Source organism: Oncorhynchus keta, unplaced genomic scaffold, assembly GCF_023373465.1.
Source record: "Oncorhynchus keta strain PuntledgeMale-10-30-2019 unplaced genomic scaffold, Oket_V2 Un_contig_3111_pilon_pilon, whole genome shotgun sequence".
NCBI classification, from domain to species: Eukaryota; Metazoa; Chordata; class Actinopteri; order Salmoniformes; family Salmonidae; genus Oncorhynchus; species Oncorhynchus keta.
This window is the reverse complement of record NW_026287086.1, coordinates 28,118-51,922: the sequence shown is the minus strand read 5'-3', so window position 1 is coordinate 51,922 and position 23,805 is coordinate 28,118. Positions and strand designations below refer to the sequence as shown.

General features: G+C 44.1%; 1 protein-coding gene across 2 annotated transcripts; it reads left to right on the top strand.

Annotated features, from left to right (window-relative positions):
• Window positions 1–20,236, top strand: LOC118370438 (zinc finger protein 239-like). 2 transcript variants are annotated; one of them, XM_052507782.1, is made up of 2 exons: window positions 1–532; window positions 18,935–20,236. In XM_052507782.1, the coding sequence occupies exons 1-2, from the start codon at window positions 250–252 to the stop codon at window positions 19,741–19,743; spliced, it is 1,092 nt and encodes a 363-aa protein (XP_052363742.1). In that variant the 5' UTR covers window positions 1–249; the 3' UTR covers window positions 19,744–20,236. The 2 variants fall into 2 exon arrangements, with proteins under 2 accessions (XP_052363742.1, XP_052363741.1); XM_052507781.1 differs by lacking the exon at window positions 1–532 and adding an exon at window positions 10,265–10,863 and having other exon boundaries at window positions 18,935–20,233.
• Window positions 20,237–23,805: the final 3,569 nt, after the last annotated feature.

Here is a 23,805-nt window from a genome sequence, read left to right as displayed (position 1 = left end):
CGCTTTTTCAACAGCAACAAGGCTATTGATTCAACCACCTCGCTAGCCAACTAAAAACAGAAATATTGACGTTTCTTTGGCATTTTTTTTCGTATATTAATCTCGGTGTTTTAAACACAACTATGTTTACGTATCTACTGGTTTACTTGAAAGTAATTTGCTTGGTAACTTTTCAAAAAACGTGTTAAGTTTGATACTGAGTTTAGCACAAGGCTTGTCGCCAATGCTAACTAGCCAACGTCCCTGACCATGAGCTCACTAAGCTACTCCCCTCCTGCTAAAGAAGAGGAGGTCTGCTCTATGGAGAAAGACGCTCTGGGACTGAACATTGTTGTAAAAGAAGAAGAGGAGAATATTACAGTGAAAGGAGAGGAAGAAGCTTTCAGAATAAAACAGGAGGAAGAGGAGGCTGTTACAGTGAAAGAAGAGGAAGAACATTTTGGAGTGGAAGAGGAGGCTATCTCAATAAAAGAGGAGGAGGAAGACGTATTGGGGGTGGAGGAAGAGGAGACAGAAGATCGGATTAACATCAGTGAGTACTGGTTTACAAACGGGGCAAAAAACTCAACGCTCGTTGAACTAGCAGTATGAAACTTTTTTAAATGTCTTGGAATGGCCTAGTCAAAGCCAAGTATTCAATCCAATTGAGAATCTGTGGTATGACTTTAAAGATTGCTGTACACCAGCGGAACTTGAAGGAGCTAGAGAAGTTTAACCATGAAAAATGGGCAAAAATCCCAGTGGCTAGATGTGCCAAATATAGAGATATACCCCAAGAGACTTGCAGCTGTAATTGCTGCAAAAGGTGGCTCTGCAAAGTGTTGACTTTGGGGGGGGTGAATAGTTATGCTCAATTTTTCTGTTTTTTTGTCTTGTTTCTTGTTTATTTCACCAAAAAAAGTGTTGCATCTTCATGGTGGTAGGCATGTTGTGTCAATCAAATGATACAAAATCCATTTTAATTCCAGGTTGTAAGGCAACAAAATAGGTTATTGAAGGATATAGTTATTGAAGGATATGGAGGCTTCATTCAGGTCTCTCTGTTTAACCAAATACTCTGTCTTTGGCAGGAGAGAGACCAGACTCTCACTCTGACAACAAGAAGAGTCCTTTAGGGGAACCAGAGCCAGAGACGCCCAAACCAGCAGGACCATACCACTGCTCTCAATGTGGAAACAGTTTTTCTACGTTAGGGAATCTAAAACGTCATGAGATGGCACACACAGGAGAGAAGCCTTTCCAATGTTCCCAGTGTGATCAGAGTTTTACCCAGATAGGAAACCTGAATAGGCATGAAGGAATACATAAAGAAGGTAGGAAGACCTACCACTGCTCTCAGTGTGGAAAGAGATTTACTCAGTTGGGTAGCCTGAAAACACACAAGACAGTACACACAGGAAGAAGCCTTTCCAATGTTCCCAGTGTGATCAGAGTTTTACCCAGATAGGAAACCTGAATAGGCATGAAGGAATACACACTGGAGAAAAGCCCTACCAATGCTCCAAGTGTGAAAATAGATTTTTGCGATCACAGTACCTAAAATCACATGAGATGACACACAGAGGAAAAGTCTTTCCACTGCTCCCACTGTGGAAAGAGCTTTACTCAGTTACGGAGCCTGAAAAGACACAAGAGGACACACACACATGTGAAAAGCCCTACCACTGATCCCACTGTGGAAATAGTTTTACTCAGTTAGGGAGCCTGAAAATGCATAAGAGAAGACACTCTGGAGGAGAAGACATACCACTGCTCTCATTGTGGAAATAATTTTACTCAGTTAGGGAGCCTGAAAATGCATAAGAGAAGACACTCTGGAGGAGAAGACATACCACTGCTCTCATTGTGGAAAGATACTTTCCCCAGTCAGAGGACCAGAAGTCACATGAGAGAATAGAGAGGCTGTGTTCTGACTTAGTGTTTTTGACTGAGAATTTGTGTTTTTGGTTATGCCACGTTAAATCATATTGTTTATAATAAATCACTCTCTATTCCCTTATGCAATTTATGTTCCTCCAACTCCCCCTGAGTGCCTCTGTAAATTCAACAGCTATTGTATGCAGCAATCATGTGCCTATAAACCAGAATTATACTATTAACATTGAGACGGTTTGCCCTCATAAGAAGTCCACTGTGTGCATATCACCCTGCACTAACATTAATAACATTAGCATGTCTACTTCCCAAATCAAATTTTATTTGATATATCATATCACCCTGCACTAACATTAATAACATGAGCATGTCTACTTCCCAAATCACATTTTATTTGATATATCATATCACCCTGCACTAACATTAATAACATTAGCATGTCTACTTCCCAAATCACATTTTATTTGTCACATACACGTGTTTAGCAGATATTATTGCGGGTGTAGCGAAATGCTTGTAACAATTCGAATCTGAGACAAGTGCTACAAATAGTCCACGTTGACACGTGTAGCTAGTAACAGACAACATTCATATACTTTCTCTGAAACTCACTTAGAGAATACCTTTTGATGAACCAAGTGTAGCAATGCGTGGTTACGACCTCTATAGAAGAGACAGAAATTCCAATGGGGGTGGTGTCTCTGTTTATACTCAGTTATATTCCTGTTAAGCTCAGAGACGATCTAATGTGAAATGCTGTGGAAGTAATATGGCTACAGGTTCACCTGCCTCACCTAAAGTCCATTCTGGTGGGAAGCTGCTATAGATCACCAAGTGCTAACAGTCAGTATCTGGATAAAACATGTGTGAAATACTTGGTAATGTATGCGATGTCAACAGAGGTATATTTTCTGGGTGACTAAATATTTACGGGTTTTCATCAAGCTGTCCACTCAGGAATACTCTTCCAACTGTAACTAGTGTCTGCATCCTGGTTCAGGTTATCGAATCAACCTACCAGGGTCGTTACAAACAGCACAGGAATGAAATCATCCACATGTATTGATCACATCTTTACTAATTCTGCAGAAATTTGTTTGAAAGCAGTATCCAAATCCATCGGATGTAGTGATCACAATATAGGAGCCATATGTGGGAAAACTAGAGGCTGGGCCTAACATGGTGTATAAGAGGTCATACAAGAGGTATTGTAGTGATTCCTATGTTGAAGATGTGAATAATATTTGTTGGTCTGTGGTGTGTAATGAGGAGCAACCAGACTCTGTTGGTCTGTGGTGTGTAATGAGGAGCAACCAGACTCTGTGGTCTGTGGTAATGAGGAGCAACCAGACTCTGTTGGTCTGTGGTGTGTAATGAGGAGCAACCAGATTCTGCTGGTCTGTGGTGTGTAATAGGAGCAACCAGACTCTGCTGGTCTGTGGTGTGTAATGTGGAGCAACCAGACTCTGCTGGTCTGTGGTGTGTAATGAGGAACAACCAGACAATGTGGAGCCCAGACTCTGCTGGTTCTGGTGTGTGTGTAATGAGGAGTAACCAGACTCTGCTGGTCTGTGGTGTGTAATGAGGAGCAACCAGACTCTGCAACCAGACTAACCAGACTCTGCTGGTCTGTGGTGTGTAATGTGGAGCAACCAGACTGGTGTGTAATGAGGTACTCTGCTGGTCTGTGGTGTGTAATGAGGAGCAACCAGACTCTGCTGGTCTGTGGTGTGTAATGAGCAACCAGACTCTGCTGGTCTGTGGTGTGTAATGTGGAGCAACCAGACTCTGCTGGGGTTTTCATCAAGCTGTCCACTCTGTGGTGTGTAATGAGGAGCAACCAGACTCTGCTGGTCTGTGGTGTCTGCTGGTCTGTGGTGTGTAATGAGGAGCAACCAGACTCTGCTGGTCTGTGGTGTGTAATGAGGAGCAACCAGACTCTGCTGGTCTGTGGTGTGTAATGAGGAGCAACCAGACTCTGCTGGTCTGTGGTGTGTATGAGGAGCAACCAGACTCTGCTGGTCTGTGGTGTGTAATGAGGAGCAACCAGATTTGGTGTGTAATGAAAATGTGGAGCAACCATCCTGTGGTGTGTAATGAGGAACAACCAGACTCTGTTGGTCTGTGGTGTGTAATGAGGAACAACCAGACTCTGTTGGTCTGTGGTGTGTAATGTGGAGCAACCAGACTCTGCTGGTCTGTGGTGTGTAATGTGAGCAACCAGATTCTGCTGGTCTGTAATGAGGAGCAACCAGACTCTGCTGGTCTGTGGTGTGTAAAGGAGCAACCAGACTCTGCTGGTCTGTGGTGTGTAATGAGGAGCAACCAGACTCTGGGTCTGTGGTGTGTAATGAGGAGCAACCAGACTCTGCTGGTCTGTGTGTGAGGAGCAACCATGAGTGTAATGTGGAAAAGACTCTGTGGTCTGTGGTGTGTAATGAGGAGCAACCAGACTCTGCTGGTCTGTGGTGTTTCATATCCCAGTTACTAATAAGCACGCACCCCATTAAGAAAACGACTGTAAAAATAAACTGTCCAAACCTTGTGGATTGATGAGGAATTGAAAAATGGTATGGTTGAGAGGGATGAGTCAAAATGAATGACAAATAAGTCTGACTGCACAGCCGATTGGCTACTGAAGTCATGTGACTCAAACTGAAAAAAAGAAGAATAAACAGTACTATGAAACAAAGATAAATGACCTACAGCTTATAAAGGGTTCTTAAGGCCTTCATAAACACTGTGTGAATGTGTCACAAATCATCTGTGTTTCAAGGTTGTCGTCCCCTTTACGCTGCTTCTATTCTCTGTTTATTGTCTATGCATCACTTTAACCTAAATGTACATATTACTTCAATTACCTTGACTAACATTGACTCTGTACTGGTACCCCCTGTATATAGCCTCCACATTGACTCTGTACTGGTACCTCCTGTATATAGCCTCCACATTGACTCTGTACTGGTACCCCCTGTATATAGCCTCCACATTGACTCTGTACTGGTACCTCCTGTATATAGCCTCCACATTGACTCTGTACTGGTACCTCCTGTATATAGCCTCCACATTGACTCTGTACTGGTACCTCCTGTATATAGCCTCCACATTGACTCTGTACTGGTACCCCCTGTATATAGCCTCCACATTGACTCTGTACTGGTACCCCCTGTATATAGCCTCCACATTGACTCTGTACTGGTACCCCTGTATATAGCCTCCACATTGACTCTGTACTGGTACCCCCTGTATATAGCCTCCACATTGACTCTGTACTGGTACCCCTGTATATAGCCTCCACATTGACTCTGTACTGGTACCCCTGTATATAGCCTCCACATTGACTCTGTACTGGTACCTCCTGTATATAGCCTCCACATTGACTCTGTACTGGTACCCCTGTATATAGCCTCCACATTGACTCTGTACTGGTACCCCTGTATATAGCCTCCACATTGACTCTGTACTGGTACCTCCTGTATATAGCCTCCACATTGACTCTGTACTGGTACCTCCTGTATATAGCCTCCACATTGACTCTGTACTGGTACCTCCTGTATATAGCCTCCACATTGACTCTGTACTGGTACCCCTGTATATAGCCTCCACATTGACTCTGTACTGGTACCCCTGTATATAGCCTCCACATTGACTCTGTACTGGTACCCCTGTATATAGCCTCCACATTGACTCTGTACTGGTACCTCCTGTATATAGCCTCCACATTGACTCTGTACTGGTACCCCTGTATATAGCCTCCACATTGACTCTGTACTGGTACCCCTGTATATAGCCTCCACATTGACTCTGTACTGGTACCCCTGTATATAGCCTCCACATTGACTCTGTACTGGTACCCCTGTATATAGCCTCCACATTGACTCTGTACTGGTACCCCTGTATATAGCCTCCACATTGACTCTGTACTGGTACCCCTGTATATAGCCTCCACATTGACTCTGTACTGGTACCCCTGTATATAGCCTCCACATTGACTCTGTACTGGTACCCCTGTATATAGCCTCCACATTGACTCTGTACTGGTACCCCTGTATATAGCCTCCACATTGACTCTGTACTGGTACCCCCTGTATATAGCCTCCACATTGACTCTGTACTGGTACCTCCTGTATATAGCCTCCACATTGACTCTGTACTGGTACCTCCTGTATATAGCCTCCACATTGACTCTGTACTGGTACCCCTGTATATAGCCTCCACATTGACTCTGTACTGGTACCCCTGTATATAGCCTCCACATTGACTCTGTACTGGTACCCCCTGTATATAGCCTCCACATTGACTCTGTACTGGTACCCCTGTATATAGCCTCCACATTGACTCTGTACTGGTACCTCCTGTATATAGCCTCCACATTAACTCTGTACTGGTACCCCTGTATATAGCCTCCACATTGTCTGTACTGGTACCCCTATATAGCCTCCACATTGACTCTGTACTGGTATCTCTGTATATAGCCTCCACATTAACTCTGTACTGGTACCCCTGTATATAGCCTCCACATTAACTCTGTACTGGTACCCCTGTATATAGCCTCCACATTGACTCTGTACTGGTATCTCCTGTATATAGCCTCCACATTAACTCTGTACTGGTACCCCCTGTATATAGCCTCCACATTGACTCTGTACTGGTATCTCCTGTATATAGCCTCCACATTAACTCTGTACTGGTACCCCTGTATATAGCATCCACATTAACTCTGTACTGGTACCCCCTGTATATAGCCTCCACATTGACTCTGTACTGGTACCCCTGTATATAGCCTCCACATTGACTCTGTACTGGTATCTCCTGTATATAGCCTCCACATTGACTCTGTACTGGTACCCCTGTATATAGCCTCCACATTGACTCTGTACTGGTACCCCCTGTATATAGCCTCCACATTGTTGGTTACAGGCTTGTCAGTCAGCATTTCACTGTATTCTGTGACGAATAACATTTGATTTGATTACGTTCCTAAAGAAAATAACATACTTTTTACTCCATACTGACACCCAAAACTACTCGTTATGTTTTGAATGCTTTCCTATTAGATGCTTTCCTATTGGATGCTTTCCTATTGAATGCTTTCCTATTGGATGCTTTCCTATTGAATGCTTTCCTATTGGATGCTTTCCTATTGAATGCTTTCCTATTGGATGCTTTCCTATTGAATGCTTTCCTATTGGATGCTTTCCTATTGGATGCTTTCCTATTGAATGCTTTCCTATTGGATGCTTTCCTATTGAATGCTTTCCTATTGGATGCTTTCCTATTGAATGCTTTCCTATTGGATGCTTTCCTATTGAATGCTTTCCTATTGGATGCTTTCCTATTGATGCTTTCCTATTGAATGCTTTCCTATTGGATGCTTTCCTATTGGCTGCTTTCCTATTGGATGCTTTCCTATTGGATGCTTTCCTATTGGATGCTTTCCTATTGGATGCTTTCCTATTGGATGCTTTCCTATTAGATGCTTTCCTATTGGATGCTTTCCTATTGGCTGCTTTCCTATTGGCTGCTTTCCTATTGGATGCTTTCCTATTGGATGCTTTCCTGTTGGATGCTTTCCTATTGAATGCTTTCCTATTAGATGCTTTCCTATTGGATGCTTTCCTATTGAATGCTTTCCTATTGGATGCTTTCCTATTGGATGCTTTCCTATTGAATGCTTTCCTATTGGATGCTTTCCTATTGGATGCTTTCCTATTGGATGCTTTCCTATTGGATGCTTTCCTATTGGATGCTTTCCTATTGAATGCTTTCCTATTGAATGCTTTCCTATTGGATGCTTTCCTATTGAATGCTTTCCTATTGGATGCTTTCCTATTGAATGCTTTCCTATTGGATGCTTTCCTATTGGATGCTTTCCTATTGGATGCTTTCCTATTGAATGCTTTCCTATTGGATGCTTTCCTATTGGATGCTTTCCTATTGGATGCTTTCCTATTGGATGCTTTCCTATTGAATGCTTTCCTATTGGATGCTTTCCTATTGGATGCTTTCCTATTGGATGCTTTCCTATTGGATGCGTTCCTATTGGATGCTTTCCTATTGGATGCTTTCCTATTGGATGCGTTCCTATTGGATGCTTTCCTATTGGATGCTTTCCTATTGGATGCTTTCCTATTGGATGCTTTCCTATTGATGCTTTCCTATTGGATGCTTTCCTGTTGGATGCTTTCCTATTGGATGCTTTCCTATTGGATGCTTTCCTATTGATGCTTTCCTGTTGGATGCTTTCCTATTGGATGCTTTCCTATTGGATGCTTTCCTATTGGATGCGTTCCTATTGGATGCGTTCCTATTGGATGCTTTCCTATTGGATGCTTTCCTATTGGATGCTTTCCTATTGGATGCTTTCCTATTGGATGCTTTCCTATTGGATGCTTTCCTATTGGATGCTTTCCTATTGGATGCTTTCCTATTGGATGCTTTCCTATTGGATGCTTTCCTATTGGATGCTTTCCTATTGGATGCTTTCCTATTGGATGCTTTCCTATTGGATGCGTTCCTATTGGATGCTTTCCTATTGGATGCTTTCCTATTGGATGCTTTCCTATTGGATGCTTTCCTATTGGATGCTTTCCTATTGGATGCTTTCCTATTGGATGCTTTCCTATTGGATGCGTTCCTATTGGATGCTTTCCTATTGGATGCGTTCCTATTGGATGCTTTCCTATTGGATGCTTTCCTATTGGATGCGTTCCTATTGGATGCGTTCCTATTGGATGCTTTCCTATTGGATGCTTTCCTATTGGATGCGTTCCTATTGGATGCTTTCCTATTGGATGCGTTCCTATTGGATGCGTTCCTATTGGTTCATACATTTATCTATAAAAATGCGTTTCAGCCTCAGATTGGTGGACTCAAACACAAATACTGTGTTTTCTAAACCATGTCTTAGTTGGAAACTGGTCAAGATTTAGATACAAGTGGCTTTTCCACTGGATGTCATAAGGTGTTTGTAATGTAATGGTTGTCCGTACATTTTTATAAACAAGAAAAGTGTGCCGTCTGGTTTGCTTAATATCAGGAATTTGATGCATAGCATTTCATTTTCCTTGGAATTTTTACTCAAGTATGACAATTGAGTACTTTTTCCACCACTGTGCATTTAAAACCAGATACTTTTAGAATTGAACTCAGTCTGTTATGTACTGTTTTAATTGATATGTAAATAAATTATTTTGAAATTGCAAAATGTTCATTATTAAATGAATGAATAGAATGTGCATTTCTTGGGGTCTCCTGATCGGCGCAGCCGTCTAAGGCATGGCACTGCATCGCATCTACAGAGCCAGACTGTGTCACAACCGGCCGGGACCGGGAGTCCCATAGGGCGGAGCACAATTGGCACAGCGTCTTCCGGGTTAGGGGAGGGCTTTACTTGGCTCATTGCGCTCTATGACCCCTTGTGGAGTTCTGCAGGCTGACATATGTCGTCAGTTGAACGGTGTTTCCTCTGACACATTGGTGCAGCTGGCTTCCGGGTTAAGCGGGCGGGAGTTAAAAAGTGCGGTTGGCGGGGTCATCTTTCAGAGGACGCATGACTCGACCTTCGCCTCTCCCAAGCCCGTTTTTCGATGAGGCAAGATTGACAAATAATAATGTGAGTTTTATTTTAACCTTGAAACCTCTTGAATTTAGTTGTTTAATTTAATTGAGTTAATTTGTGTTTCCAGTCGTCAAGATAAAGGTGACTGAAAATGTGTTGAGGTTCCGTGTTCCGAGAACATTTTGTTGACACGAAAAACATTCACTTCCTCATGATTGTTACCATCAGTATTACTCCAACATGTCAGAGGAAACACAGGTGCTGATTGTTAAAAAAAAAAGGATAAAACATAAACTAAATAGGTTATTCTGGCCAACAATGTCATAATAAATATTTTCAAAATTAGCACAATGTTTTGTCTGACTTCTAAGTAGAGCCAATACTTTCCTCTGTGCAGACTGAGACCTGAATATGAGTATGTACATTATGAATGAATACTAGAATAGTAATTGTTTAAAAAATATATGTTTGTTTCTTTTCCCCATCTAGATCAAATCACAATTTATTTAAAGTGCATTTAACAAAGTCACAACACACATTATAGAGACAAAACAAGACAGAAAGCAAAATCAAAATAACGTGAAAACAGAGAAATCTGTCTCTCTGTGGTTGATTTCTCTGTTTTCACTGTATTTGACCTGTCAGGTGGATGGATTATCTTTGCAAAGGATAAAATGTTTTTTTTTATTTTTATGACATTGTCGGCCAGAATAAACAATGTCGTGAATATTTTTCTAAACTGCGTTACCCACTCCAGTCAGCAGATGGCGTTCTGAGTTTCAGGTGAATGCTTCTAGAGTGACGCATAATCTAGTGGACGGAACGGCACACTTCAACGACAAAGCTGCTAATTTAACCACTTCGGTAGCTTGCTAGACAACAGAAAAGCGAAACACTGAAGCGCCTTAGCCCATTTTGGATATAATACTCTGTGTTTTAAACCCAATTCTGTTTACATATCTAGTAACGTTTGTTAATTACGTTTAAGTTAACTATTTGTTGAAATTGATAGTCAAACTAGCACTAAGCTAGTCGCTAATGCTAACTAGCTAGCTAGCTAAAATCCCCGACCATGAGCTCAGGAAGCTACTCTGCTAAAGAAGAGGAGGTCTGTTGGACGGAGAAAGAAGCTCTGGGGCTGAACATTGTCGTAAAAGAGGAAGACGATGATATTACCATGCAAGGAGAGGAAGGGGCTTTCAAAACGATAAAAGAGGAGGAGGAGGATGTTACAGTGAAAGAGGAGAAAGAAACGTTTGGGGTAAAAGAGGAAGAGGGGATAGAGGCTTTCACAGTGGAAGAGGAGGAGGTAGAAGCTTTCAAAATCAAAAAGGAGGAAGACATTATATTGAAAAAAGAGGAGGAGCCTCCTAGAGAGGAAGAGGAAGGAGAGGAGGAGGAGACTGAACAAGATCTGATGATCACCAGTGAGTACAGCTGCTTTTGTCAAAATAAAAGTCCTGCAAGTGTGCCATACGTGCACAAAAAAAAAGTAATAACTTTTATTTTGAAAGCAGAGAGAAAGTGGGTTTGGAAAGTCCGTTTAATAATACGTTCCTTTAGCTATTTGTGTCTCAAATTTCTCCCGTTTGAAAGACCAATAAGTCCAGCTCACCAACTCAGCAAGTTGAAATGTAATTTGATTTCACTTCTGGCTTCTTTCTGACTGTTCAGTTTTTTGTTGTTGTGCACCGCAATTGCGAGCAACGCTAGTGTAAATACCCCAGTATTTGGTAAAAGAAGCTACAGTGGGAACCGTCTTTAAAAAACAGGGGCACAAACACTGAAGTTATTGAACTAATGTGTCGTTTTGAAGAGTTCTTCAACTGAAGTCCTACACGTGAACATGTTATTCAGTACTGTATAAAACATGTTAAAGGCTCAATCTGCCATTGGAACCTGCTTTAAAAAAAAACACTTTTACATTCAGGAAGTGGCTGCGTTTCCAGATTCTCCTGGAAGCCTCTTACAGATAGGTAAACAACCAAATCTTCTGCTTCTACAATAAAGTAGAGTGCCGTAAAGTAGAGTGCCGTAAAGTAGAGTGCAGTAAAGTGTAATGCAGTAGAGTGCAGTAAAGTAGAGTAAACTGCAGTAAAGTTAACAGTACTCTAGTGTGCTCTGCCTGCTATACTGTATTTCCAGGTCCATGGATGTCTGGTGTCCGTCGGTGCTCAGTGAGGGGGGAGGGCTGGTTACAGCAAATGGAAATAAAAGGCTTGGGGGGGGTGGGCTGGTTACAGCAAATGGAAATAAAAGGCTTGGGGGAGCTGGTTACAGCAAATGGAAATAAAAGGCTTGGGGGGGGGCTGGTTACAGCAAATGGAAATAAAAGGCTGGGGGGGCTGGTTACAGCAAATGGAAATAAAAGGCTTGGGGGGCTGGTTACAGCAAATGGAAATAAAAGGCTTGGGGGCTGGTTACAGCAAATGGAAATAAAAGGCTTGGGGGGGCTGGTTACAGCAAATGGAAATAAAAGCCTTGGGGGGCTGGTTAAATCAAATGGAAATAAAAGGCTTGGGGGGCTGGTTACAGCAAATGGAAATAAAAGGCTTGGGGGGCTGGTTACAGCAAATTGAAATAAAAGGGGGGTGGGGGCTGGTTACAGCAAATGGAAATAAAAGGCTGGGGGGCTGGTTACAGCAAATGGAAATAAAAGGCTTGGGGGTGGGCTGGTTACAGCAAATTGAAATAAAAGGCTTGGGGGGCTGGTTACAGCAAATGGAAATAAAAGGCTTGGGGGGCTGGTTACATCAAATGGAAATAAAAGGCTTGGGGGGCTGGTTACATCAAATGGAAATAAAAGGCTTGGGGGCTGGTTACAGCAAATGGAAATAAAAGGCTTGGGGGGCTGGTTAAAGCAAATGGAAATAAAAGGCTTGGGGGGTGGGCTGGTTAAGCAAATGGAAATAAAAGGCTTGGGGGTGGGCTGGTTACAGCAAATGGAAATAAAAGGCTTATGGTTACAGCAAATGGAAATAAAAGGCTTGGGGGGCTGGTTACAGCAAATGGAAATAAAAGGCTTGGGGGGCTGGTTACAGCAAATGGAAATAAAAGGCTTGGGGGGCTGGTTACAGCAAATGGAAATAAAAGCCTTGGGGGGCTGGTTACATCAAATGGAAATAAAAGGCTTGGGGGGCTGGTTACAGCAAATGGAAATAAAAGGCTTGGGGGGGGGGGCTGGTTACAGCAAATGGAAATAAAAGGCTTGGGGGGCTGGTTACAGCAAATGGAAATAAAAGGCTTGGGGGGCTGGTTACAGCAAATGGAAATAAAAGGCTTGGGGGGGGGCTGGTTACAGCAAATGGAAATAAAAGGCTTGGGGGCTGGTTACAGCAAATGGAAATAAAAGGCTTGGGGGCTGGTTACAGCAAATGGAAATAAAAGGCTTGGGGGGCTGGTTACAGCAAATGGAAATAAAAGGCTTGGGGGGCTGGTTACAGCAAATGGAAATAAAAGGCTTGGGGGGCTGGTTACAGCAAATGGAAATAAAAGGCTTGGGGGGCTGGTTACAGCAAATGGAAATAAAAGGCTTGGGGGGGGCTGGTTACAGCAAATGGAAATAAAAGGCTTGGGGGGCTGGTTACAGCAAAATAAAAGGCTTGGGGGGCTGGTTAAAAAAGGCTTGGGGGGCTGGTTACAGCAAATGGAAATAAAAGGCTTGGGGGGGGGGGCTGGTTACAGCAAATGGAAATAAAAGGCTTGGGGGGCTGGTTACAGCAAATGGAAATAAAAGGCTTGGGGGCTGGTTACAGCAAATGGAAATAAAAGGCTTGGGGGCTGGTTACAGCAAATGGAAATAAAAGGCTTGGGGGGGGCTGGTTACAGCAAATGGAAATAAAAGGCTTGGGGGGGGCTGGTTACAAAATGGAAATAAAAGGCTTGGGGGGCTGGTTACAGCAAATGGAAATAAAAGGCTTGGGGGGGGCTGGTTACAGCAAATGGAAATAAAAGGCTTGGGGGGCTGGTTACAGCAAATGGAAATAAAAGGCTTGGGGGGGGCTGTTACATCAAATGGAAATAAAAGGCTTGGGGGGCTGGTTATAGCAAATGGAAATAAAAGGCTTGGGGGGCTGGTTACAGCAAATGGAAATAAAAGGCTTGGGGGGGCTGGTTACAGCAAATGGAAATAAAAGGCTTGGGGGGCTGGTTACAGCAAATGGAAATAAAAGGCTTGGGGGGGCTGGTTACAGCAAATGGAAATAAAAGGCTTGGGGGGGGGGGAAATAAAAGGCTGGTTACAGCAAATGGAAATAAAAGGCTTGGGGGGCTGGTTACAGCAAATGGAAATAAAAGGCTTGGGGGGCTGGTTACAGCAAATGGAAATAAAAGGCTTGGGGGGGGCTGGTTACAGCAAATGGAAATAAAAGGCTTGGGGGGCTGGTTACAGCAAATGGAAATAAAAGGCTTGGGGGGCTGGTTACAGCAAATGGAAATAAAAGGCTTGGGGGGCTGGTTACAGCAAATGGAAATAAAAGGCTTGGGGGCTGGTTACAGCAAATGGAAATAAAAGGCTTGGGGGGCTGGTTACAGCAAATGGAAATAAAAGGCTTGGGGGGCTGGTTACAGCAAATGGAAATAAAAGGATTGGGGGCTGGTTACAGCAAATGGAAATAAAAGGCTTGGGGGGGCTGGTTACAGCAAATGGAAATAAAAGGCTTGGGGGGGGTTACAGCAAATGGAAATAAAAGGCTTGGGGGTGGGGGGCTGGTTACAGCAAATGGAAATAAAAGGCTTGGGGGGCTGGTTACAGCAAATGGAAATAAAAGGCTTGGGGGGGCTGGTTACAGCAAATGGAAATAAAAGGCTTGGGGGGGGCTGGTTACAGCAAATGGAAATAAAAGGCTTGGGGGGCTGGTTACAGCAAATGGAAATAAAAGGCTTGGGGGGGGCTGGTTACAGCAAATGGAAATAAAAGGCTTGGGGGGCTGGTTACAGCAAATGGAAATAAAAGGCTTGGGGGGCTGGTTACAGCAAATGGAAATAAAAGGCTTGGGGGGCTGGTTACAGCAAATGGAAATAAAAGGCTTGGGGGGCTGGTTACAGCAAATGGAAATAAAAGGCTTGGGGGGCTGGTTACAGCAAATGGAAATAAAAGGCTTGGGGGCTGGTTACAGCAAATGGAAATAAAAGGCTTGGGGGGCTGGTTACAGCAAATGGAAATAAAAGGCTTGGGGGGCTGGTTACAGCAAATGGAAATAAAAGGCTTGGGGGTGGGGGCTGGTTACAGCAAATGGAAATAAAAGGCTTGGGGGTGGGGGCTGGTTACAGCAAATGGAAATAAAAGGCTTGGGGGGGGCTGGTTACAGCAAATGGAAATTAAAGGCTTGGGGGGGGCTGGTTACAGCAAATGGAAATAAAAGGCTTGGGGGCTGGTTACAGCAAATGATCTGTTTGTTTTTTTTAGTGACAAAATGACAAGGCACTGCCACTACTTTCTTAAAGCCCTTTTCTAAACCTTCCTCTTTGGGCTGGATGTGCCAATGTGTAGTTCATACATGCAGAATTAATATTTTACCTCAATTAGCCACGGAAATCTCTAGTTTGAAAGTGACACTTTCTCTGGAACTTGTGCTGCGACATTTTCCCTACATTTTCCCCCTCGTGGTCCAGCCCCCGAGCAATTCAAGTTCAACAAATGAGCTATAGTCCCTCGCCATGTGAATGACGGCTAGCAAGAGGCTCATCGTGGGCCCACAGCAGAGCAGAGGGAGAGTAATGAGCTACAGTCCCTGGCCATGTGAGTGACGGCTAGCAAGAGGCTCATCGTGGGCCCACAGCAGAGCAGAGGGAGAGTAATGAGCTACAGTCCCTGGCCATGTGAGTGCCGGCTAGCAAGAGGCTCATCATGGGCCCACAGCAGAGGGAGAGTAATGAGCTACAGTCCCTGGCCATGTGAGTGCCGGCTAGCAAGAGGCTCATCATGGGCCCACAGCAGAGGGAGAGTAATGAGCTACAGTCCCTGGCCATGTGAGTGACGGCTAGCAAGAGGCTCATCATGGGCCCACAGCAGAGCAGAGGGAGAGTAATGAGCTACAGTCCCTGGCCATGTGAGTGACGGCTCGCAAGAGGCTCATCATGGGCCCACAGCAGAGCAGAGGGGGAGTAATGAGCTACAGTCCCTGGCCATGTGAATGACGGCTAGCAAGAGGCTCATCATGGGCCCACAGCAGAGGGAGAGTAATGAGCTACAGTCCCTGGCCATGTGAGTGACGGCTAGCAAGAGGCTCATCATGGGCCCACAGCAGAGCAGAGGGAGAGTAATGAGCTACAGTCCCTCGCCATGTGAGTGACGGCTAGCAAGAGGCTCATCATGGGCCCACAGCAGAGCAGAGGGAGAGTAATGACGTGGTGCACAAATCTACATGTGACGTAGTACTTGATTTTCCAGGGACCACATTTGGATAGTGAGCACTACTTTCAGGGGGAAAAAAGTATTCAAAAGTAAAGGAGAATCTCTTTAAACTTACAGAAGGAAAATAGAGTATCTGAAACTAAGTATAATAGTTGTCAGGGGAATTTACTTCAACATGATTGAATTGATGCAGCCTGTTTCCAATCCCTTTTCAGCCTGTTTCCAATCCCTTTTCAGACGGTTTCCAATCCCCTTCTCAGACTGTTTCCAATCCCTTTTCAGACTGTTTCCAATCCCTTTTGAGACTGTTTCCAATCCCCGTTCAGCCTGTTTCCAATCCCTTTTCAGCCTGTTTCCAATCCCCTTTCAGCCTGTTTCCAATCCCTTTTCAGACGGTTTCCAATCCCTTTTGAGACTGTTTCCAATCCCTTTTCAGCCTGTTTCCAATCCCTTTTCAGACGGTTTCCAATCCCTTTTCAGACGGTTTCCAATCCCTTTTCAGACGGTTTCCAATCCCTTTTCAGACGGTTTCCAATCCCTTTTGAGACTGTTTCCAATCCCTTTTCAGACGGTTTCCAATCCCTTTTCAGACGGTTTCCAATCCCTTTTCAGACGGTTTCCAATCCCTTTTGAGACTGTTTCCAATCCCCGTTCAGCCTGTTTCCAATCCCTTTTCAGCCTGTTTCCAATCCCCTTTCAGCCTGTTTCCAATCCCTTTTCAGACGGTTTCCAATCCCTTTTGAGACTGTTTCCAATCCCTTTTCAGCCTGTTTCCAATCCCTTTTCAGCCTGTTTCCAATCCCTTTTCAGACGGTTTCCAATCCCTTTTCAGCCTGTTTCCAATCCCTTTTCAGACGGTTTACAATCCCTTTTCAGCCTGTTTCCAATCCCTTTTCAGCCTGTTTCAATCCCTTTTCAGAGGTTTCCAATCCCTTTTCAGGGCCCAGACGGTTTCCAATCCCTTTTCAGCCTGTTTCCAATCCCTTTTCAGCCTGTTTCCAATGCCTTTTCAGCCTGTTTCCAATCCCTTTTCAGACTGTTTCCAATCCCTTTTGAGACTGTTTCCAATCCCCTTTGAGACTGTTTCCAATCCCTTTTCAGACGGTTTCCAATCCCTTTTCAGCCTGTTTCCAATCCCTTTTCAGACTGTTTCCAATCCCTTTTCAGCCTGTTTCCAATCCCCTTTCAGCCTGTTTCCAATCCCTTTTCAGACGGTTTCCAATCCCTTTTGAGACTGTTTCCAATCCCTTTTCAGCCTGTTTCCAATCCCTTTTCAGACGGTTTCCAATCCCTTTTCAGACGGTTTCCAATCCCTTTTCAGACGGTTTCCAATCCCTTTTCAGACGGTTTCCAATCCCTTTTCAGACGGTTTCCAATCCCTTTTCAGCCTGTTTCCAATCCCTTTTCAGACTGTTTCCAATCCCTTTTCAGACGGTTTCCAATCCCTTTTCAGACTGTTTCCAATCACGGTTTCCAATTTGGACTGTTTCCAATCCCTTTTCAGCACGGTTTCAGAGGGGTTTCCAATCCCCTTTGAGACTGTTTCAATCCCCTTTGAGACTGTTTCCAATCCCCTTTGTAGACTGTTTCCAATCCCCTTTGAGACTGTTTCCAATCCCTTTTGAGACTGTTTCAATCCCCTTTGAGACTGTTTCAATCCCTTTTCAGACGGTTTCCAATCCCTTTTGAGACTGTTTCCAATCCCCTTTGACTGTTTCCAATCCCTTTTCAGCCTGTTTCAATCCCTTTTCAGACTGTTTCCAATCCCTTTTCAGCCTGTTTCCAATCCCCTTTGAGACTGTTTCAATCCCCTTTGAGACTGTTTCAGAACTGGAAAATCCCCTTGAGACTGTATCCCCTTTGAAACTGTTTCCAATCCCCTTTGTAGACTGTTTCCAATCCCCTTTGAGACTGTTTCCAATCCCCTTTGAGACTTTTCCAATCCCCTTTGAGACTGTTTCCAATCCCTTTTGAGACTGTTTCCAATCCCCTTTGAGACTGTTTCCAATCCCCTTTGAGACTGTTTCCAATCCCCTTTGAGACTGTTTCCAATCCCCTTTGAGACTGTTTCCAATCCCTTTTCAGACTGTTTCCAATCCCCTTTGAGACTGTTTCCAATCCCCTTTGAGACTGTTTCCAATCCCTTTTCAGACTGTTTCCAATCCCCTTTGAGACTGTTTCCAATCCCCTTTGAGACTGTTTCCAATCCCCTTTGAGACTGTTTCCAATCCCTTTTCAGCCTGTTTCCAATCCCTTTTCAGACTGTTTCCAATCCCTTTTCAGCCTGTTTCCAATCCCCTTTGAGACTGTTTCCAATCCCCTTTGAGACTGTTTCCAATCCCCTTTGAGACTGTTTCCAATCCCCTTTGAGACGGTTTCCAATCCCCTTTGAGACTGTTTCCAATCCCCTTTGAGACTGTTTCCAATCCCCTTTGAGACTGTTTCCAATCCCCTTTGAGACTGTTTCCAATCCCCTTTGAGACTGTTTCCAATCCCCTTTGAGACTGTTTCCAATCCCTTTTGAGACTGTTTCCAATCCCCTTTGAGACTGTTTCCAATCCCCTTTGAGACTGTTTCCAATCCCCTTTGAGACTGTTTCCAATCCCTTTTCAGACTGTTTCCAATCCCCTTTGAGACTGTTTCCAATCCCCTTTGAGACTGTTTCCAATCCCTTTCGAGACTGTTTCCAATCCCCTTTGAGACTGTTTCCAATCCCTTTTCAGACTGTTTCCAATCCCTTTTGAGACTGTTTCCAATCCCCTTTGAGACTGTTTCCAATCCCCTTTGAGACTGTTTCCAATCCCCTTTGAGACTGTTTCCAATCCCTTTTGAGACTGTTTCCAATCCCCTTTGAGACTGTTTCCAATCCCTTTTGAGACTGTTTCCAATCCATTTTGAGACTGTTTCCAATCCCTTTTGAGACTGTTTCTAATCCCTTCTCAGCCTATTTCCAATCCATTTTCAACCTGTTTCTAATACCTTTTCAAACTAATTCTGGTAGATGTTTTATAAGACTGTTTGACCTGAAATGTTTACTTATGCCACAAATGATTTGCATAACAACAGTGAAGTTCAATAGTGTTTTCAATTAGTGTTTAATCAGGTCTCTCTGTTTAAATAAACCCTCTGTTTGTCTTTGGCAGGAGAAAGATCAGACTCAGAGGAACCAGAGACGTCCAAACCAGCAAAAAGACACGACTGTTCCAACTGCAGGAAGAGTTTTACCAAGTTAGGAAACCTGAGAAGACATGAGAGGACACACACAGGAGAGAAGCCTCATCACTGCTCCCAGTGTGGGAAGAGTTTCACCCAGTTAGGGAACCTAAAAATACACGAGAGAACACACACAGGAGAGAAGCCTTACGAATGCTCTCAATGTGGAATGAGTTTTACCAAGTTAGGGTACCTGAAATCACACGAGAGAACACACACAGGAGAGAAGCCTTTCCACTGCTCACTGTGCGGGAAGAGTTTTACAGAGTTAGGCAACATGAAAAGGCACGAGCGGACACACACAGGCGAGAAGCCTCATCACTGCTGTCAGTGTGGAAAGACTTTTACAGAGTTGGGGAGCCTGAAAATACATAAGAGAATACACACAGGGGAGAAGCCTTTCCGCTGCTCCCTGTGTGGAAAGAGTTTTACAGAGTTAAGCAACCTGAAAAAACATGAGAGGACACACACAGGGGAGAAGCCTTTCCACTGCTCCCTGTGTGGAAAGAGCTTTACAGAGTTAGGGAGTCTAAAAATGCATAAGAGAATACACACGGGCGAGAAGCCTCATCACTGTTCTCAGTGCGGAAAGAGTTTTACAAAGTTGGGGAACCTGAAAATGCACGAGAGAATACACACAGGAGAGAAGCCTTACCAATGCTCCCTGTGCGTAAAGAGGTTTACCTCATTAAGGCAATTGAAAGAACATGAAAGAATCCACACCATAGAGAAACGTTAGCAATGCTCCTAGTATGAAATTGTATATTGTTAACCAGTTAGTTTTAACCAGTCAGTTTTAACCAGTCAGTTTTAACCAGTCAGTTTTAACCAGTTAGTTTTAACCAGTCAGTTTTAACCAGTCAGTTTTAACCAGTTAGTTTTAACCAGTTAGTTTTAACCAGTTAGGGCACCTGAAAAAACCATGACGTAATACATACAGTGAAGATGCCTTACCGCTGTTCCAGTGTAGAAACTAATATATCCCATCAAATATACTTTAAGTTAATGACATTCTATTTTAAAGCTACAATGTGTAACGTTTTTGTGCAAACCTGACACACATTCACACAGAAAACCCCCACAAATAATCCCACACTTGTCTCATATATTGTACCGCAAAATGTTGTGCTTTTGTTTATGCCACATTAAATCAAGTTGTATAAAATGGACCAAAAAATACATCTGTGTTTTTCATTTCAAAATAATAACTGAATGTGAAGCAGGCTATGTCAGTGTGAATGTATCCGAGTAAAGAACGTCACGCTGCTTACTTAGTGATTACCACTTTCCCCTGATTATAGACACCTACCTGACTCGAACTCGGGACCTGTGCTTTACAAACACATGTGACCGTCCTCTTCTCTCAAGCGTCTCTACTATTCGCGCCACTCAAAAGTTAGTAATTGATTGGCACGCGATTGGGACACTTACAACTGACGAGTAAGTTTCACACGTCTTCGATGTGCTCCATTCAGCCCCTCAAAACGTACAACAGCGACCACGGCGTTGAGCTGAGCACAACTGAACATCCGAGTCACTGTGAAGGACGTCACGTTGCTTACTTCAGGTTTGCCACAAGCTTCACGGAGACTGAAGATTCAGAGCGTAGCGCAGTGTTGCAAAGTCGTTTCTCGTCACAAAAGAGGCAACTCTTTGTAAACCAAATGCTGCTCCAGTTTCAACTGTTCTGCCTTATTATTATTCGACCATGCTGGTCATTTATGAACATTTGAACATCTTGGCCATATTCTGTTATAATCTCCACCCGGCACAACCAGAAGAGGACTGGCCACCCCTCATAGCCTGGTACCTCTCTATGTTCTGCTATTCTAAGCTCTTTTTGTGCTCCCTGGAAATTTGAGACGTGTCACTTTGCCACATTTTTGATTCCTTGCATTTTCTTGGTGATATAATGACATTCTATTTTAAAGCTACAACGTGTCACTTTTTTTTGGGGGGCAAACCTGACACACATTCACACAGAAATATGCGTTATAGATCTGTCAGTCTCATTGAAAGAAAGTCCAAGAAGCGGTAGATCTGTTCCATGTGTGCAATTTCTATGCTTCCCTGTTCTGAAGTTTAGTTTGTGTATCTTTTTAATTGGGAATCGAACCAGGGTGTCTGTAGTCCACCAGCTTCAAAACAGCTGAACACTATTTGGTTGTGTAAAATATATTTCTATATTTCATTAGTGGTTTAGATGGTTCAGATGGGACAATGATTCTCTACACAATGACTGCTTGTCATTGTGAAATTAAACTGAAATTAGGCGAACTACTAGAATTTAGGAGCCAGGAAAATGGTGGAAAGATTTCTGCACATAGTGCATCTTTAAGTTGATATGTGGTACGAATACATTGAAGCGGCATATCAACTTGACATCGTGTTGTTTAAGTTCCACTGGAGAGGAGACTAATATTTTACCGGGGCTTATTATGTATACAACTCATTATTTCACATGGGGGAGATTTGCGAAGTGAAACGACTGGTTTGCTTCCTGTCATCTAGCTGCTGTCAGAATAACCCACAGCCTACTGGCACAAAACCAGGTAAGAACAAAACATTCATTACATGTAACTATTATTTAAATATGCAGTTGGTTTTCTTTCAAATTAGCTTCCGGTGGTGAATGATGGGCTTCTGGTGGTGAATGATGGGCTTCTGGTGGTGAATGATGAGCTTCTGGTGGTGAATGATGGGCTTCTGGTGGTGAATGATGGGCTTCTGGTGGTGAATGATGAGCTTCTGGTGGTGAATGATGAGCTTCTGGTGGTGAATGATGGGCTTCTAGTGGTGAATGATGGGCTTCTGGTGGTGAATGATGGGCTTCTGGTGGTGAATGATGGGCTTCTGGTGGTGAATGATGGGCTTCTGGTGGTGAATGATGGGCTTCTGGTGGTGAATGATGGACTTCTGGTGGTGAATGATGGGCTTCTGGTGGTGAATGATTGGCTTCTGGTGGTGAATGATGAGCTTCTGGTGGTGAATGATGGGCTTCTGGTGGTGAATGATGGGCTTCTGGTGGTGAATGATGGGCTTCTGGTGGTGAATTATGGGCTTCTGGTGGTGAATGATGGGCTTCTGGTGGTGAATGATGGGCTTCTGGTGGTGAATGATGAGCTTCTGGTGGTGAATGATGGGCTTCTGGTGGTGAATGATGAGCTTCTGGTGGTGAATGATGGGCTTCTGGTGGTGAATGATGAGCTTCTGGTGGTGAATGATGAGCTTCTGGTGGTGAATGATGAGCTTCTGGTGGTGAATGATGAGCTTCTGGTGGTGAATGATGAGCTTCTGGTGGTGAATGATGGGCTTCCGGTGGTGAATGATGAGCTTCTGGTGGTGAATGATGAGCTTCTGGTGGTGAATGATGGGCTTCTGGTGGTGAATGATGAGCTTCTGGTGGTGAATGATGGGCTTCTGGTGGTGAATGATGGGCTTCTGGTGGTGAATGATGAGCTTCTGGTGGTGAATGATGGGCTTCTGGTGGTGAATGATGGGCTTCTGGTGGTGAATGATGGGCTTCTGGTGGTGAATGATGGGCTTCTGGTGGTGAATGATGAGCTTCTAGTGGTGAATGATGAGCTTCTGGTGGTGAATGATGGGCTTCTGGTGGTGAATGATGGGCTTCTGGTGGTGAATGATGGGCTTCTGGTGGTGAATGATGGGCTTCTGGTGGTGAATGATGGGCTTCTGGTGGTGAATGATGGGCTTCTGGTGGTGAATGATGGGCTTCTGGTGGTGAATGATGAGCTTCTGGTGGTGAATATTTTTTTTTTTTTTTAAATGAGCTTCTGGTGGTGAATGATGAGCTTCTGGTGGTGAATGATGGGCTTCTGGTGGTGAATGACGAGCTTCCGGTGGTGAATGATGGGCTTCTGGTGGTGAATGATGGGCTTCTGGTGGTGAATGATGGGCTTCTGGTGGTGAATGATGGGCTTCTGGTGGTGAATGATGGGCTTCTGGTGGTGAATAAAAAAAAATAAAAAAATGAGCTTCTGGTGGTGAATGATGAGCTTCTGGTGGTGAATGATGGGCTTCTGGTGGTGAATGATGGGCTTCTGGTGGTGAATGATGGGCTTCTGGTGGTGAATGATGGGCTTCTGGTGGTGAATGATGGGCTTCTGGTGGTGAATGATGGGCTTCTGGTGGTGAATGATGGGCTTCTGGTGGTGAATGATGGGCTTCTGGTGGTGAATGATGAGCTTCTGGTGGTGAATGACGGGCTTCTGGTGGTGAATGACGAGCTTCCGGTGGTGAATGATGAGCTTCTGGTGGTGAATGATGGGCTTCTGGTGGTGAATGATGTGTTTCTGGTGGTGAATGATGGGCTTCTGGTGGTGAATGATGGGCTTCTGGTGGTGAATGATGGGCTTCTGGTGGTGAATGATGGGCTTCTGGTGGTGAATGATGGGCTTCTGGTGGTGAATGATGAGCTTCTGGTGGTGAATGATGAGCTTCTGGTGGTGAATGACGAGCTTCCGGTGGTGAATGATGGGCTTCTGGTGGTGAATGATGAGCTTCTGGTGGTGAATGATGAGCTTCTGGTGGTGAATGATGGGCTTCTGGTGGTGAATGACGAGCTTCCGGTGGTGAATGATGAGCTTCTGGTGGTGAATGATTGGCTTCTGGTGGTGAATGATGGGCTTCTGGTGGTGAATGATGGGCTTCTGGTGGTGAATGATGAGCTTCTGGTGGTGAATGATGGGCTTCTGGTGGTGAATGATGGGCTTCTGGTGGTGAATGATGAGCTTCTGGTGGTGAATGATGGGCTTCTGGTGGTGAATGACGAGCTTCCGGT

Bases quoted from the DNA above. Each gene is read 5' to 3' on its own strand.
- LOC118370438 (XM_052507781.1), top strand. From the start codon at position 10,509: ATGAGCTCAGGAAGCTACTCTGCTAAAGAAGAGGAGGTCTGTTGGACG. The intron at 10,864-18,934 runs GTGAGTACAGCT...TGTCTTTGGCAG, and splicing joins ACAAGATCTGATGATCACCA to GAGAAAGATCAGACTCAGAG.